The 16,639-nt window shown below is 48.3% G+C and overlaps 2 protein-coding genes across 3 annotated transcripts in view; both read right to left on the bottom strand.

Annotated features, from left to right (window-relative positions):
- CCDC61 (coiled-coil domain containing 61) overlaps nucleotides 1–16,639 on the bottom strand; it is a gene marked incomplete at its 5' end in the record, with an annotated part of 118,010 nt that overhangs the window by 92,391 nt on the left and 8,980 nt on the right. The gene's annotated exons all lie outside the window — the stretch shown is intronic.
- Nucleotides 4,435–16,639, bottom strand: part of NOVA2 (NOVA alternative splicing regulator 2) — a 70,687-nt gene continuing 58,482 nt past the window's right edge. For both annotated transcript variants that reach the window (XM_083627451.1, XM_083627452.1), the window contains exon 4: nucleotides 4,435–5,535. In XM_083627451.1, coding sequence (XP_083483577.1) covers nucleotides 4,519–5,535 — 1,017 coding nt within the window. In that variant the 3' untranslated portion in view covers nucleotides 4,435–4,518. The remainder of the gene's footprint in view (nucleotides 5,536–16,639) is intronic.

The following is a 16,639-nucleotide window of genomic DNA, read 5'->3' as shown; positions in this document are numbered from 1 at the left end:
TTCCGTTTAGGAAAAGGAAAGGAAAAAGGGGAAGGGACTTTTTGATCCACATGGCTTCAAAAATAGAAATTGAAAGCATCTGAGCAGCAGAGAAGTTTTGAGGAAGCTTCCCAGGCTGGGGTGGGGGTGCTTTAGTGCAAAATATCCTGGCCCTCCCCATCGCTAGCAGAAGTCGGAGGAATTCTGCAAAAAATGGGGAAGCATAAGAGAAAATATGCAAACTGGCCTCATGAGCATAATTCACCCAGGTTGCAGAATCCACATTTTCTCTGTCGCAGAATTGGGGTTTCCTTGGCACGGAATTTGGATAATGAAAGTGCTCATGAGATCCCATAGTAGAAGGGAGGGGCGGGAGGGGAGGGGAGGGGAGGGGGAGAAACAGCAGGAAGGAGTAGAAATCACAGCCTTGGAATACACTGTCAAAATATCTGCAGCATTGTGAAGATAGGGGTGCTGGGGCAAGGGTTTCCCTTTTTGTCTTACACATCCATAGTATTAAAAAAGACGCAGACTAAGAGTTTGGCACAAAAACATTTCCTCGTCTTCCTCCCCACCCCCGCCCCCACCCGACAAAAAGTCTTGATATGCAACACACTTGCAAAACAGCAGCAATATTTTGTTCATCGTTTAAGAAGAATAAAACACCACCCGGGTGGCCCGGAATCTCAGCCAGTGTCAATAGAAGCATTAGGTCACTGGCCATTTCTTTTACTGACCGGCAAAATCTTTCTCGGATAATATGCTGGCTGTGGCAGCTCTCCCTCGCTCCATAAAATCAGTGCAAGATACTATATAGATATTGCTTCCTTATTTTTATTTTATTTTTTTAGTATTTAAGTTTCACATTTTGAGTTTTTTTGTTTTTTGTGTTTTTTTGCTCCCTAGTGGTTTCAGAGCCTTAAGACCCTCCTTTCAATCTAAGAAGGAAAACAGAACTGAGACTTAATAAGCAACGAGTCCCCTGTCTCCCCACATCAGGGCCCATCTCTCGGCCAGAGTCGGCCCCAGCGCCGGCCTCGCCTGACCCTTGCGCAAAATCACCTAGGTGCCTAGAGAAAGTGGGGGAAAGTGCAGAAGTCTCCCAACCGCTCCGACTCCCAACTTTACCCCGTGCTTCAGAAAGAACCAGGGAGGAAGTGTTTCCCTTCTAGCAGGGGGCGAAATATTGCACAAGTCCACACCTCAAAGCTGCGGTCAGGAGGAGAGTTGCACGTCTAGGCTGCAAGAGATAATATTTGTGCTAACAAAAGCTATGAGTGCATTGAGAAGCTGCCAGTAGGTTAGACGGCACCATCATTGCTCTCGTTCGTCTCCCACCCCACCCCGATTCTTCGCCAATATGCCCCAGTTGGCTCCTGACCCAATTTGAAACGTCTCAGCCGTTCCAAACGGGATTCTTCCCCTCAAATTCAGCTGCACGGAAATCTCCTGCCGCCAACCTTATGACAAACAAGCCAACGTTTGCAGAGATGCTCAAGTTAGGTCACCCTCAGATAGTACCGCGCCACAGGCTAGCGTCAGCCACGACGGCTGCAAGATGCGCAGCTCAAAAGGAAGTCGTGCACCGTGCCACAGGTACGCCGCATCACGGTGAGGTCCGGGTGACGAGGTAGACATCCACTTCACATTTTGAGAACTGGACGCAGGAAGTCGTCCCGTTCTGGGACAGGGAAACAGCCACGCCGCCAGAGCAACCGGCAGCAGGGACCCTACCCCCATCAAACATAACTTCCAAGCAACCTTTTAATTGAAAACAGAAAGAAAGAAAGAAAGAAAGAAAGAAAGAAAGAAAGAAAGACAAAGACTGATGCAACCTAGTGTTTGACATTGCACCACATATGCTTCAGGTTTTGTTCAGCCTTCTGGCAAACCCTGGGCTCTTTTTAAGGTTCCCACAAGGGAGTATGACACAGACACACACACAACACCAAAGCTGGGGGTGAGGGATGTTCCTATTTAAAATGCTGGCACCTTCAAAAAGCAGATAGGGTCACAGCCTCTCCGGGAGTTAAAGAGGTTGCAGCGAGCCCTATATGTAAACATAGCAGGGAGATAACCCTGATTTATTTATTGCCCTTCTGAGGGCGAGTGAATGGGTGGGAAAGGTGATCGACAGCGTTGAGTGGGGCAAATATGGAGGGATAAGAGGCCAGAGAAACACAGAGAAAGCCCTGCGATTGGGCTGTCAAACTGAAAGCCGCCACTCGGGTTGTGGGGAGATGAGGGCCCAGAAAGGGGGAGTCGCACTGCCGCTGCAGCCAACCGTACCCCAACATTTCTCGGGTTTCAAGCCCGGCATCTGTCACCGTCCCAAGGGCGCCGGAAACAGGAACTGCCAGGGAACTGGGTTCCCTACTGGGCCAGTCACTGGGAATAAAGGCCCTTCTCCCCGCTGGTAATACTGCTTATAGTTAGGTCAGCGGGAGGGGCAGTGGGTTGAAGGGAAACCGCAATTGGGTGGGGTGGGGGTCCAAAGAGGCCTTCAACGGCCCCCTTGTCGACATATAGTTTATTTCGGAAGAAGAAGAGTTTGGATTTGATATCCCGCTTTATCACTACCCGAAGGAGTTTCAAAGCGGCTAACATTCTCCTTTCCCTTCCTCCCCCACAACAAACACTCTGTGAGGTGAGTGGGGCTGAGAGACTTCAGAGAAGTGTGACTGGCCCGAGGTCACCCAGCAGCTGCATGTGGAGGAGCGGGGAAGCGAACCCGGTTCACCAGATTACGAGTCTATCGCTCTTAACCACTACACCACACTGGCTCTCCTCCAGTTCTATTCCTCCAGGAGCTGCTCAAGAGAGCTAATACTGACAATGGCAGCTGTCTCCATGCATCTCAGGAGGCCCTCAGGCTTCCACTGTGTAAGCAGAGGGGAAAGAGGAATTCTGCTACCTTTGAGGGATGGGCCAAGCACACCTGGTTGGACAGCAGCACCCAGGGCTGAGTCAAAACGGCCCTTCTCTTCCTAGTTCCGGCCCTGGGTTTTTATCAAACAGGGCAATGAACTTGTTGAGAAAGATGGGGTGTGTTTTTGTTTGCAGCCGTTCGGAAAGAAAACAAGACTTTGGCTCCCAAAAACCGAGGGAAGCTCCGAGAAACCGAGGGAAGCTCCCTTCTCCTTGCTCTCAGAATGCAAGAAAACAGAGGCCTTGCCTATGTGGGGTATTGTAGCCTCACAGGAAATGCCACTCCCCGATGCTGAGAAATTGAGATTCCTGAGAGGCGCCACAACAGGAAGTAGCCAAGCGCATCAAAGGAGGCCGCCACCTCGCGACACCCAGGGAGAAAGTAGCTTGAATCACCTGCCACGGGGATGGGAGTGCGACTTCCGCATCCGCAGAAATGAGGCCCTGCTACTTTGACCCCGTTCTACATTTGTGTCACCCCTCTTACAACGCTGGCACTCATCCATTCGCAGGAGGAGCTCAGAGCTCCGTCAAGACTCACGGCTCACCAAAAATTATTCTCAGTATAAACAGGGATAAACGCACCCTCACCTACAACTTTCTGAACAAATTTACCTTGCCTTTTTTTGTTTTGTTTTGTTTCTTCTGATTAGTAGGGCTGATAAACAGGGGGGAAAGGACATACACGCTCCCCCTCCCCTCCGAAATGAAACTATGCATAGAAGAATTGTAAAACAAACAAACGGACAAAAACAAGAAAGCGAAAATCAAAGGGGGAAAAGCCTATCAACTCAACCAAGCCGTTTGCCCAACGCAGAGCCCATTCCAGTCCAACACCTCAACCTCACCTTAGAATGAGCCACGCTACCGACAGGTAGGAAAAACCCACGTTTAGCTTCACTACGAAATGCAGGCGTATTAGATAAAGAGCTGCATCAATTTCAGAGTTCAAGGTCATGGGGCAGATGTCACTTTGTGAACCGTTGTGCCATGATATGAACCCCATCTCTGCTTCCCTCGATATAGAGCTATATATTCTGAAAAACCCGCCTACGGAGCATCCACAGAGGTTGATGCTCTGCGTGGGCCCGGAAGAGGGATACAAGGTTCCCGCTCCCCGTCAAGGAATTCAGAAGTTGATCTACACTCTGGGTAGTTGGGGGGCAAGAAACATTACGAGACAGATCTCCCCTCCCCACAATCGTGATTCTTGGTTAAGAAACTCAGAAATAAAGAGGGAAAGAAAGAGGAATTTCTTGTTTTCTTAAAAAATGTTTTTTTTTCTATTAAAATCCATATCAACTCAAAAAGAAAAGAAAATGTCGCCATATATATATACATATATATGTGTGTATATATGTATATATATCTGTATATATACACACACACACAAACAGGTTGCACCATTGGCGAAATAAAGGTCCAGGAAAACGAATGCTGGGCTGCTTCCCAAGCAGAAGTGTGTGTGTGTGTGTGTGTGTGTGTGTGTGTGTGTGTAAGAGAGAGAGATGGACACTGGACTGGGGCTGGTGTTGGGTAGGTTACAATTTTAATGATTAAAGAATTGACTTGAATTCTACTCCTTCCCCCAGACTTCCCTCCGGCCTTCTCTTATCCCACTTTCTGCGGGTTGGTGGCTCGGACTCCTTGCTCATACGTTACTCGCTGGCTGATAAGATACTGCGCCGCTTGCGTAGCGGCCGGAGTGCCTGTGATGGTGACTTTACGGTTCCTAGTACCCGGGATAAACTCCCCCTTTTTGGAAATCTGGATGCGGGCGCCCGTCAGCTCCTGATACTCCACCAACGTCTTGCCGCCTTTCCCCAAAATGGCGCCCACTAGGTTCTCCGGAACGGCAATCTCCACCATATCTTTGGCGCTTTCCACCAGCTTCTCTGTGGCCAAGAAGGAGCTGGCCACCAGTGGAGAGGCTGTCCCCAAGTAGCCATTGGCTGCCCCGGTGGCAGCGGCTAGGGAACCCAACGTGAAGGCCCCCACGGCGCCGGCTGGGGTGGTGGTACTGGTGGAGGCTTCGTTGGCGTAGGAAGCCAAGAGGTTGGCGGCGGCGGCAGCGGCTGGATTCGCGCCGGCGGCCACGGCGGCCAGCACTCCGGAGGCGGCGGCTGAGTTGAGGCCGAGCCCCAGAGAGCTGGTGTTGTATCCATAGCTCGCCAAGGTGTTGAGAGCTGTGCTGATGGCCAAAAGGTCACTGCCAGAGAAGCCCGGCAGGGCGGCCGGGAACGCTCCCACCCCGGCGAGGCTGGTGTGGCCCAGCAGGCCCGAAGCGGTGGCTGCGGCCGCGGCGGCGGGCAGCACGTCCGTGGAGTTGGCGTAAGGGGATCCGGTGGGGTTGGAGTTGGCCACGGGGCCAGCGATGTTGGCGTAGCTGATGTTGAGGCAGCTGCTGCTCTGCGGGTCCTCCTGGATCTTCTGCACGATGATGTCCACCGCCTTGTGGATCTGCTCGGGCTCACCGCTGATGGTCACCACGCGTTCCTGGAGGTTGATGCCCTCAGGCTTCTGGCTCAGCTGCACCCAGGCTCCAGACTGCTCCATGATGGCCTTGACCGTGGCTCCGCCTTTGCCGATGATCAGCCCGGCTGTGCTGTTGGGAACAATCACCTTGGCCTGTGTTGGGGGGAAACGAGAGAAGAAGAGGAGGAGTTTGAGGTTTCATTTATACGTACAGGTATATATATTACAGGGACGTGGGTGGCGCTGTGGGTTAAACCACAGACCCTAGGACTTGCCGATCAGAAGGTCGGCGGTTCGAATCCCCGCGACGGGGTGAGCTCCCGTTGCTCGGTCCCTGCTCCTGCCAACCTAGCAGTTCGAAAGCACGTCAAAGTGTAAGTAGATAAATAGGTACCGCTCCGGCGCGAAGGTAAACGGCGTTTCCGTGCACTGCTCTGGTTCGCCAGAAGCGGCTTAGTCATGCTGGCCACATGACCCGGAAGCTGTACACCGGCTCCCTCGGCCAATAAAGCGAGATGAGCGCCGCAGCCCCAGAGTCGGCCACGACTGGACCTAATGGTCAGGGGTCCCTTTACTTTAACCTATATATATTATGGGTTCAACAGCACAAGACACATCATAAGGGGACTTGCGGCGAGGCAACATGGCGGGCGCCATTGAAGCGGAGAGCTCCTGAAGCACTGTACCTTTAAACTCAACCTCATTGTTATTAGCATCACCTGGAGTCGGCTTTATTTGTTTCTCAAAAATTATTGTTAGTAGCAGTGACTACATTATTACATGAGCACTGTTCCACAGCATTTGATATTTTCATTCGCAAAATAAGATGAGGTATGTACTCTTTTTCATTACTGTTTGTATCACAGCTTATAATTTTTGTAAAGTGATATGTCATGCAGGTCATCGTCTATAACATTCTATTTTCAATTTATGAAGCAATTCTATATTCTCCCACCACACTGACGAAGATCTACGAAACAGTAGTCAATATCGGGAATCACCGTTCAATGTTGGACATCATATTTGCTGAATACACAAAGCTTCACAGCTTATCTTTCATCGTACAAAGTTTGGTACCTCGCTTCCTTTCAAGACTTTCAGAGACTTTGAGTCTAAGATTTCATTTTGAACTTGTTATTGTTTGAAGGAATTCTATAGATTGTCTATTATATATGTATATGGTCATCGTGTTGCCTAAACATTGTTGACGAAGCTCCTGAAACCAGCCAGAGCCAACTGTGCTACCGGGCTGGCTCTGGGCTGTTGAGACTGCCGCCGCCACCGCCACTGCCAAGGGGGAATCGGGGACACCCGGTGCATCAACTGGGGGATCTGCTGGCACAACCCCCCACAATCCAAATTGAGCTGGGAGTGAGAGCACCCGGCCACCCGGCCGACTGCCCAGCGGCGCTCCGGGGCCAGGAAAACCCTGGAGCCGATGCAGGGAGAAGGAGGAGAGGAGAAGGAGAAGGCAGAGAGAGCAAGAGGAAGGAGAAAAAGGGGGGAGCCCTGACCTTGCTGTCCCGCCGCCGCTGAGGAGGAGAGGTTGGAGAGCACAAGGAGGGCAAGGACACGTGGCCGAACCCAGGCCTGACCCGAGCCTACTCCACGGTGCCTAGTGCTCCAAGAGAGCAGGCTGTGGCCCAGAGGAAGGCTGCGCGACAGAGGAGACCACAGCAGAGAAGATATTACTTCTTAATTATTATTTTTAAATAGCTTTTTTTTCTCTTTTCCAAAAAAAAAAAGTGTCCCCAGATTCTTTGAAAAAAATCTGGTAACCTTAATATATATATTCCTGGAACATTTTACCCTATGTGGTGGGAATGTAAAAAAGTAAAAAGCTTTTGGGAGATGATATATAATGAGATAAAAAAATGTTGAAATATACATTTATTAAGAAACCAGAAGCATTTTTACTAGGAATAATAGGAAATGAAGTTAATAAGAAAGAATGGAAGTTGTTTTTATATGCAGTAACAGCAGCAAGAATATTGTTGGCCCAAAAATGGAAACAAGAAGAATTGCCTATGATTGAAGAATGGAGAATGAAATTGACAGATTACGCGGAACTTGATAAATTAACAGGAAGTATCCGGAATCGACGTGACCAGAGATTCACTGAGGACTGGATTAAATTTACAGAGTATATGCAAACATTATGTGATAATCAAATAATGTCTGTAGGTTTTCAGGAAGTTCTGTGAAAATGTAAGGTAGAAAGATTGTTAAAAAAAATAAGGGATAAATAAGATATTAAGGTAGTGCAATATTATGTGAGAAATGTGGAAGAAGTAAATAGAACAGAGAATCATCAGAAAGGCTGAGGGGAGTCAAAAAGATGAAGTTGGTGAAAAATATGATGTTTGTTTTGTATGTTTTTTTATAATGGAAAATTTATATTCCTGCTTTCCCACGTATAGGGCCTTCAAACTGCTTAGGTGCCACAGGCTGCAAGGCTACCTTAGCAGAATGGCAGAGGGACCACAGAGTTAAAACACGGAAGTAAGAGATGGAAAGAAGTAAAGAGGAACGGCAAAGTAAACTGCTGGATTACGCCGAAATGGCAAAAACTGACCGGAAAGTTCAGGAACCAAGAAGAGAAAAACTTCAAGAAAGAATGGGAAACAATTATTATTTAAGAGACCACTGTAAGCAGATGAAAACATGAGCAGGATTTTAATCTCACTTGTAATGTAACAAACTCTATGGATAATATGGATAGATATAAAATACAGATTGGATATTATATGCGGTTGAAAACGCTGACATGAGGGGGAAGTCTCGAGATTCAGAGAAATCTCTGTATAGGGAGAGGTATTTGGTTTTGTTATGAATCTATATTTGAAAAATCAAATGAAAACTATTTTAAAAAAATAAACACAGGAGTAAGTGCTATAGATTGAACTAAGCCACCCCGAGGCTGTGATTACCTTCTGCAAGCCAACTGCCGTTTACGAAGCATGCATTTCTCTTATGCACAGATCTTTGGACAGGCTAAAATTAGTATTTGCTTGCATCTAACATTTGAACTACATTAAGCTTAATTCATTGATTCCCCCAACCGTCAAATATTTCAGCCCAACCACTTTTTAGCTATTAGGGGGGGGGGGTGGAGCGGACTTTTGTGACATTCATGCAACTTGCAAACTAATCTTGGCACCTCCCTTTTAACCCTGTTAACTAAATTTCGGTCAAATCTGCTAGATTGGAATTGATCTGCGACATCGAGGCAAATTCCCGAGGAAGCCACACAAACCACCTGGCAGCTGGAGGGCCGCACCAAAGAGATTTAATCCCGCTGCAATCAGGGCGCCACCTCTGGAATTTATTTATTTATTTTAAAATTCACATGACGTAGCACTTAGTTTGTTCTGGGTTGCCAGACTGGTGCTGTCATTAATATTCTCTTGTGGATTATGAAGGTTGTAGTGCATTGGGACTCTTACAATATGCCTTTTGTTGTGGGTCTGCCACTTAGCTTATTATTATTTTTAGTTGTTTTGTTAATAGCGTTTTATAGAAGGCAGTTGTTTCGCTGATGATTTGGAGATGATTCCCTACGATCTAGGGACGCGGGTGGCGCTGTGGGTAAAACCTCAGCGCCTAGGACTTGCCGATCGCATGGTCGGCGGTTCGAATCCCCGTGGCGGGGTGAGCTCCCATCGTTCGGTCCCAGCTCCTGCCCACCTAGCAGTTCGAAAGCACCCCTAAGTGCAAGTAGATAAATAGGTACCGCTTTATAGCGGGAAGGTAAACGGCGTTTCCGTGTGCTGCGCTGGTGCCGGCTCACCAGAGCAGCTTCGTCATGCTGGCCACGTGACCCGGAAGTGTCTCCGGAAAGCGCTGGCCCCCGGCCTCTTAAGTGAGATGGGCGCACAACCCTAGAGTCGGACACGACTGGTGCGTACGGGCAGGGGTACCTTTACCTTTACCTTTACCCTACGATCTATGATGCGATTGTGATGTTCGATTACGTTGTCCTGATTGTTTGTAAGCCACTTTGGGATGTGTGAGCGAGAAGAGGCACAGAAACGCAACCAATGAATCGAAACCTCCACGTGGTTCATCTAGAATTTTGGGTAGCAAACTAAAACCTTGTCATTTGGGGCAAGGCGGGGGCAGCTAATATCTGGCACAGAGGCCAAGACATTAACAGACAAGATGTCAAATTGTTCTTATATGCAACAACAGCAGCAAGAGTATTGTTAGCCCAGAAATGGAAGCAAGAAGAAATTCCGACGAAAGAATGGCAGATGAAATTAATGGACTATGCAGAATGGGACAAAATGACAGGAAGGATCCGAAAGCTGCAGGAACAGAGAATTCACAGAAGATTGGAAGAAGTATATGAATTATTTGAAGAGCAACTGTAATCAACAAATTACGCTAGTAGGACTACAAGAAGTTTTGTAAGGAGAAACATGCGAAGAGTTACAAAGTAGAAAAAGATAGAGATATTGGTTATGAGTTTGAAATGTACAGTGGTACCTCGGGTTAAGTACTTAATTCGTTCCGGAGGTCAGTTCTTAACCTGACACTGTTCTTAACCTGAAGCACCACTTTAGCTAATGGGGGCCTCCTGCTGCTGCTGCGCCGCCGCAGCATAGTTTCTGTTCTCATCCCGAAGCAAAGTTCTTAACCCAAGGTAATATTTCTGAGTTAGCAAAGTCTGTAACCTGAAGTGTGTGTAACCCGAAGGGTGTGTAACCCGAGGTACCACTGTAATAGGGAAAATAAGAAATGCATACTAAGAGATTAGATTGGAAAATTTTCAGACAGGACTGATGGAAGTCAAAAAAATTGAATAAGATGTAAAAGTATGCTTGATTTCTGTTGAAAATGATATGTTAAAAAACTAATAAAAAATTATATATATAAAAAAATATCTGGCGCAGAGGCCTTGAACTTTAAGAAAGTCGGGAGGGAAGAGTAGAGGGACTCTTATATCTTGCCACCCACGAAAGGTTTTCAATTCTATGTCTCGAAGGAGGGCTGCGAATCACCATCTTATCACAGCTTTATGTACTGCAGACCAGCACATGACAGGAAGAGGAGATCATTGGCAGCAGCACAGCACTTCCCTGGGAGAATCTTGTGACGTCCCAGGAATGTGGGACAGGCATGCAGAAACCGAGAGCGGGCTCCCATCAGAATCCTGCTTTTCCCTTGCACGAAACTGAGGTGCAAGTTCTATTCCCTTATCGTTGAAGAGGTGCCTTACTGAAAGGGAAGAGTGCGTCTGGAAAAGGATCTGCAGGGCTTTATTTTGCCATGGCAGCGGTAGGGAATTGCAGGATAATAGAATTGTCATGTTGGAGGGGATTCTGAGCCCCACCTAGTCCACCCCCTTGCAAGGAAAGGGGAGAAAGGCGTCCTTATGCTGTTTTTATTTAATTAATTTTACGGTTTAATTTATAAGATCTCATAGCCAACCTTCTCCATAAGGTCCCAAGAGTGGGTTACAACAATATAATAATAATAATAATAATAATAATAATAATAATAATAATCAGTTAAAACAATTTGCAAATATAACTCCGCAACTCCAAGTACATTTCCGAGCACAATTCAAAGTGTTGGTGCTAACCTTTAAAGCCCTAAATGGCCTCGGTCCATTATATCTGAAGGAGCGTCTCCACCCCCATCGTTCTACCCGGACACTGAGGTCCAGCTCCGAGGGCCTTCTGGCGGTTCCCTCACTGCGAGAAGCCAAGTTACAGGGAACCAGGCAGAGGGCCTTCTTGGTGGTGGCGCCCTCACCAGACTTTTAGAAGTCATCTGAAGGCAGCCCTGTTTAGGGAAGCTTTTAATGTTTGATGTATTACAATATTTTAATTTTTTTTGGAAGCTGCCCAGAGTGGCTGGGGAAGCCCAGCCAGATGGGCGGGGTATAAATAATAAATTATTATTATTATTATTATTTTATTTAATACTTTGGCCCCCTCATGAGAAGAGAAGACTCCCTGGAAAAGACCCTGATGTTGGGAAAGATGGAGGGCACAAGGAGAAGGGGATGACAGAGGACAAGATGGTGGGACAGTGTTCTCAAAGCTACCAGCATGAGTTTGACCAAGCTGCGGGAGGCAGTGGAAGACAGGAGTGCCTGGTGTGCTCTGGTCCAGGGGGTCACGAAGATATAACTCCGCAAATATACCTTCAGAATCTGATGAAAGCTCTACAAGGAAGGTGGTTTTCTATGCTTTCCTAAAGACTCAAGTCCTAACTCACCTGCCTGCCATTAATCCCACAAACTCCACCCCTCCTTATTTATGTATTTATGAACTTTCCCTGCCGTGACCTTTTTTGCCATCCAGGGGGGAAAATGCATATAGTCTATCAGCGCAAAGGAAGGAGATATTCAGCACCACGGAGAGCAACAGCCCCCAACCCTCACATTCAAGTGCTGGTCTTCATCTGCTCTCAGGAAAAGTTGGGTCCAGCAAGTTCAGGGTGGTTGTGTTCACCCAACTACCCTAATAGCTCCAGATTCTTCCAGGAGCACCCAGCTTGAGACTGTTCTAGGTCATGGGTGGTTTCTTTCCCTGTGCGGGTTTGAACCTGCATTATCACCACGATGCGCTAACCAACTGAGATATCCGGGAGTTAAAGTGAGACAGCCTAGGGCTTGGCTCCAGGCATCCTAGCCGGTGGCGGGTGGCACTGTGGGTTAAACCACAGAGCCTAGGGCTTGCCGATCAGAAGGTCGGCGGTTCGAATCCCCGCGACGGGGGGAGCTCCCGTTGCCCGGTCCCTGCTCCTGCCAATCTAGCAGTTCGAAAGCACACCAGTGCAAGTAGATGAATGGGTACCACTCCAGTGGGAAGGTAAACGGCGTTCCTGTGTGCTGCTCTGGTTCACCAGAAGCGGCTTAGTCATGCTGGCCACATGACCCGGAAGCTGTACGCCGGCTCCCTCGGCCAGTAAAGCGAGATGAGCGCCGCAACCCCAGAGTCGTCCGCGACTGGACCTAATGGTCAGGGATCCCTTTACCTTTCTCCTAGCCTTGGGAGAAACTGAGGCATGCACACACACGAAGAAGAAGAAGAAGAAGAAGAAGAAGAAGAAGAAGAAAAGGAGGAGTTTGGATTTGATATCCCGTTTTATCACTACCCTAAGGAGTCTCAAAGCAGCTAACAATCTCCTTTCCCTTCCTCCCCCACAACAAACACCCTGTGAGGTGAGTGGGGCTGAGAGACTTCAAAGAAGTGTGACTAGCCCAAGGCCACCCAGCAGCTGCATGTGGAGGAGTGGGGAAGCGAACCCAGTTCACCAGATTACGAGTCCACTACTCTCAACCTGCTCTGCTTACAGCCAGGGCTTTGAGCTAAGAAGAAAAGAGGGGAAAGGAGAATCAGAATTCTGACTCCCCTTGGGAATCAAATTCTGGAACCTACATGAAATATGCAGCCTAGGACTCACAGCTGTCCATGGAGGCACAGGTCAATTCTGTGTCCAGGGCAGCTGTCTGCCAGCTCCATCTGGTACGCAGGCTGAGACCCTTCCTGCCCGCAGACTGTCTCACTAGAGTGGTGCATGCTCTACTTATCTCCCGCTTGGACTGCTGCAATTCGCTCTGCGTGGGGTTACCTTTGAAGGTGACCCAGAAACTGCAACTAATCCAGAATGCGGCAGCTAGACTGGTAACTGGGAGCGGCCCCCAGGACCATATAACACTGGTCCTGAAAGACCTAGATTGGCTCCCAGTATGTTTCTGAGCACAATTCAAAGTGTTGGTGCTCAATTCAAAGTGTTTAAAGCCCTAAACAGCCTCAGCCCAGTATACCTGAAGGAGCATCTCCACCCCCATCGTTCTGCCCGGACACTGAGGTCCAGCTCCGAGGGCCTTCTGGCGATTCCCTCACTGTGAGAAGTGAGGTTACAGGGAACCAGGAAGAGGGCCTTCTCAGTAGTGGCACCCGCCCTGTGGAACGCCCTCCCACCAGATGTCAAGAAAATAAACAACTATCTGACTTTTAGAAGACATCTGAAGGCAGCCCTGTTTAGGCAAGTTTTTAATGTCTGATTTTTTATCGTGTTTGTAATATTTTGTTGGAAGCTGCCCAGAGTGGCTGGGGAAACCCAGCCAGATGGGCGGGCTATAAGTAATAAATTATTATTATTACTACTATCTGCATGATTTTTTGGTCTTTGCATAGGCTAGTCAGCTCTTGCTGGTTAAGGGGAACTCTAAGAGAGCTACTCTAAACACGGAAGCCACCTTTCCTAGTCAGTGGAGTATAGGAACCTACAGAGCTGCCATATACACAGTCAGACCCTTGATCTTGCCTGCATTGATGTTGTCTACACTGGCTGGCAGCAGCTCTCCAGGGTTTCAGACGTTCGCTGCTCTGGTCCACCAGAAGCGGCTTAGTCATGCTGGCCACATGACCCGGAAGCTGTACGCCGGCTCCCTCAGCCAATAAAGCGAGATGAGCGCCGCAACCCCAGAGTTGGCCATGACTGGACCTAACGGTCAGGGGTCCCATTACCTTTACCTTTACCTTTATGGAAGCGAGAGCTGGACCATAAAGAAGGCTGATCACCGAAGAATGGATGCTTTTGAATTCTGGTGCTGGAGGAGACTCTTGAGAGTCCCATGGACTGCAAGAAGATCAGACCTCTCCATTCTGAAGGAAATCAGCCCTGAGTGCTCACTGGAAGGACAGATCCTGAAGCTGAGGCTCCAATACTTTGGCCACCTCAGGAGAAGAGAAGACTCCCTGGAAAAGACCCTGATGTTGGGAAAGATGGAGGGCACAAGGAGAAGGGGACGGCAGAGGACGAGATGGTTGGATAGTGTTCTTGAAGCTACCAGCATGAGTTTGACCAAACTGTGGGAGGCAGTGGAAGACAGGAGTGCCTGGCGTCTTCTGGTCCAGGGGGTCACAAAGAGTCGGACACGACTATACGACTAAACAACAACAACAAAGGCAAACTAAGGCCTGGGGGCCGGATCCGGCCCAATCGTCTTCTCAATCCAGCCCACGGAAGGTCCGGGAATCAGCATGTTTTTAAATGAGTAGAATGTGCCCTTTTATTTAAAATGCATCTCTGAGTTATTTGTGGGGCATAGGAATTCGTTCATTTCCCCCCCAAAAAATATAGTCCGGCCCCTCACAAGGTCTAAGGGACAGTGGACCTGCTGAAAAAGCTTGCTGACCCCTGATTTTGGGCTTCCTTTCCAGTGAGCCTGCTCTGGCTTTGGAGATTTCGGCAGACTTTGCCGAACCGTTGAAAGGCAGCGGCAGAAGATGATGCGAGGAAAGTTGGCACATGGGGCGAAGGGGGAGGAGGTGGAAGAGTGGGTGTTTGCAGAGATGGCTTCAGGGGCTTTCTGACGGAGAGGGAGGGGTCTCCTCAACCCCGGCTACCCCAATGCCTTTATATAACTGCCGAGAAAGCAGAAAGCCGTCCAGATTTAGCAAGGAAATGCTCTTATGTAATCGAGCGACAGGCACCTCCCGAAATCCATCGCCTCGTCCAACCCAGAGAGCAAGGGCGCTGGATTAGTGGCAAGGGGACGGGGAGAGAGCAGGGAACCAGAGGAGAAAGTCTTTCTCTGCTGGCAGCCGGGTGCTTTACCCGAACTCAGGGGAAAGCCATGTAATCTGTGAATTGTCTCCTCCAGGCAGGAGGACCCGGCCAGCTCTGAAAACAGATGTTGAAGACACTCCTGTGGTCAATATGCAGAAGTTTAAAAGGTGCAAGGAGATAGGATAATAATATATTAAGGATGGAATAACACATAAAGTGAATAACACAACAATAACAAAAATAATAGTAGGTAAAGAAGGGTGGAGGGAAGTACTGGGCTGTGGGGGAGGGAGGTGAAGGGATTAATTAAAACTGTTAAAGATTGATATAGGATTTAAGAGATTTAAATTTTCATAAAAATTCTATAAGGGAAGCAGAAAGCAGCAAGAAATATCAAGTAAAAGTATCGGAGAGGAGATCAGTGTGAATGAAAACGTGAAACTTAGGTTTCGTTACATGTGATTTTATTTTGGAGTTGTCTGTTTATTTTGGAGTTGTTTGTTGTAAAGAATGTATATTATGTGAATAAAATAATAAAGGATTTGGGGGGCGGTGGGAAGAAAGAAAACAGATGTTGAAGACACTCCTGTGGTCCAAGGGCACCCTGGAGGCAGAAAACCTGACCCAGGTGACATTAACAAAGCTCCACAATTCTGGTCATCACTGTATGTGCCCCCCGCTGCCCCCACCCCAGGCACAAATGCAATGAGTGCAAAAAGAAAGGAGTTTGAAGCTGGGGAGACAGATGATGGCACCCCCAAACTCGGCCCTCCAGCTGTTTTGGTACTACAACTCCCATCATCTCTAGCTAACAAGACCAGTGGTCAGGGATGATGGGAATTGTGGTCCCAAAGCAGCTGGATGGGTAAGTTTGGGGATGCCTGGACTATCTCCAGGTGACAGCATGTTTTTAAGGCACTATTGAAGAGGACAATTTTCTTCCTTCCTTCCTTCCTTCCTTCCTTCCTTCCTTCCTTCCTTCCTTCCCATCTATAATAATAATAATAATAATAATAATAATAATAATAATAAAAAATAAAATTTTATTTATACTCCGCCCTCCCCGACCAGAGCTGGGCTCAGGGCAGCTAACACCCGTAAAATTACAATAAAAACATAATGGGGGGGGAACAAAACAAAACAATTTAAAATGCAGCCTCATTTTAAAAGTAGCCCATGGATCAAAACCATAGGGGAGGGAAAACATAAGGGTCAGACTGAGTCCAAACCAAAGGCCAGGCAGAACAGCTCTGTCTTGCAGGCCCTGCGGAAAGATGTCAAGTCCTGCAGGGCCCTGGTCTCTTGGAACAGAGTGTTCCACCAATTCGGGGCCAGTGCTGAAAAGGCCCTGGTCCTAGTTGAGACCAATCTAACCACCTTGCGACTTGGGACTTGTTGTCATTTGTGGACCTTAAGGTCCTCCGCGGAGCATACCAGGAGAGGGGGTCCCATAGGTACGAGGGTCCTAGGCCGCCTAGGGCTTTAAAGGTCAAAACCAGCACCTTAAACCTGACCCTGTACTCCACTGGGAGCCAGTGCAGCTGGTAAAGCACTGGATGAATGTGATACCGCAGCAAGGACCCCGTAAGGAGCCTCGCCGCGGCATTCTGCACCTGCTGGAGTTTCTGGGTCAGCTTCAAGGGCAGCCCCACGTAGAGCGAGTTACAATAATCAAGGCTGGAGGTGACCGTCGCATGGATCACAGTGGCTAGGTCAGGGCGAG

The sequence above is a fragment of the Podarcis filfolensis genome, assembly GCF_964270895.1.
Source record: "Podarcis filfolensis genome assembly, chromosome: 8".
Classification (NCBI taxonomy): Eukaryota; Metazoa; Chordata; class Lepidosauria; order Squamata; family Lacertidae; genus Podarcis; species Podarcis filfolensis.
Note: the sequence above shows the minus strand (reverse complement) of the source record. Positions and strands in the feature narration are given on the sequence as shown.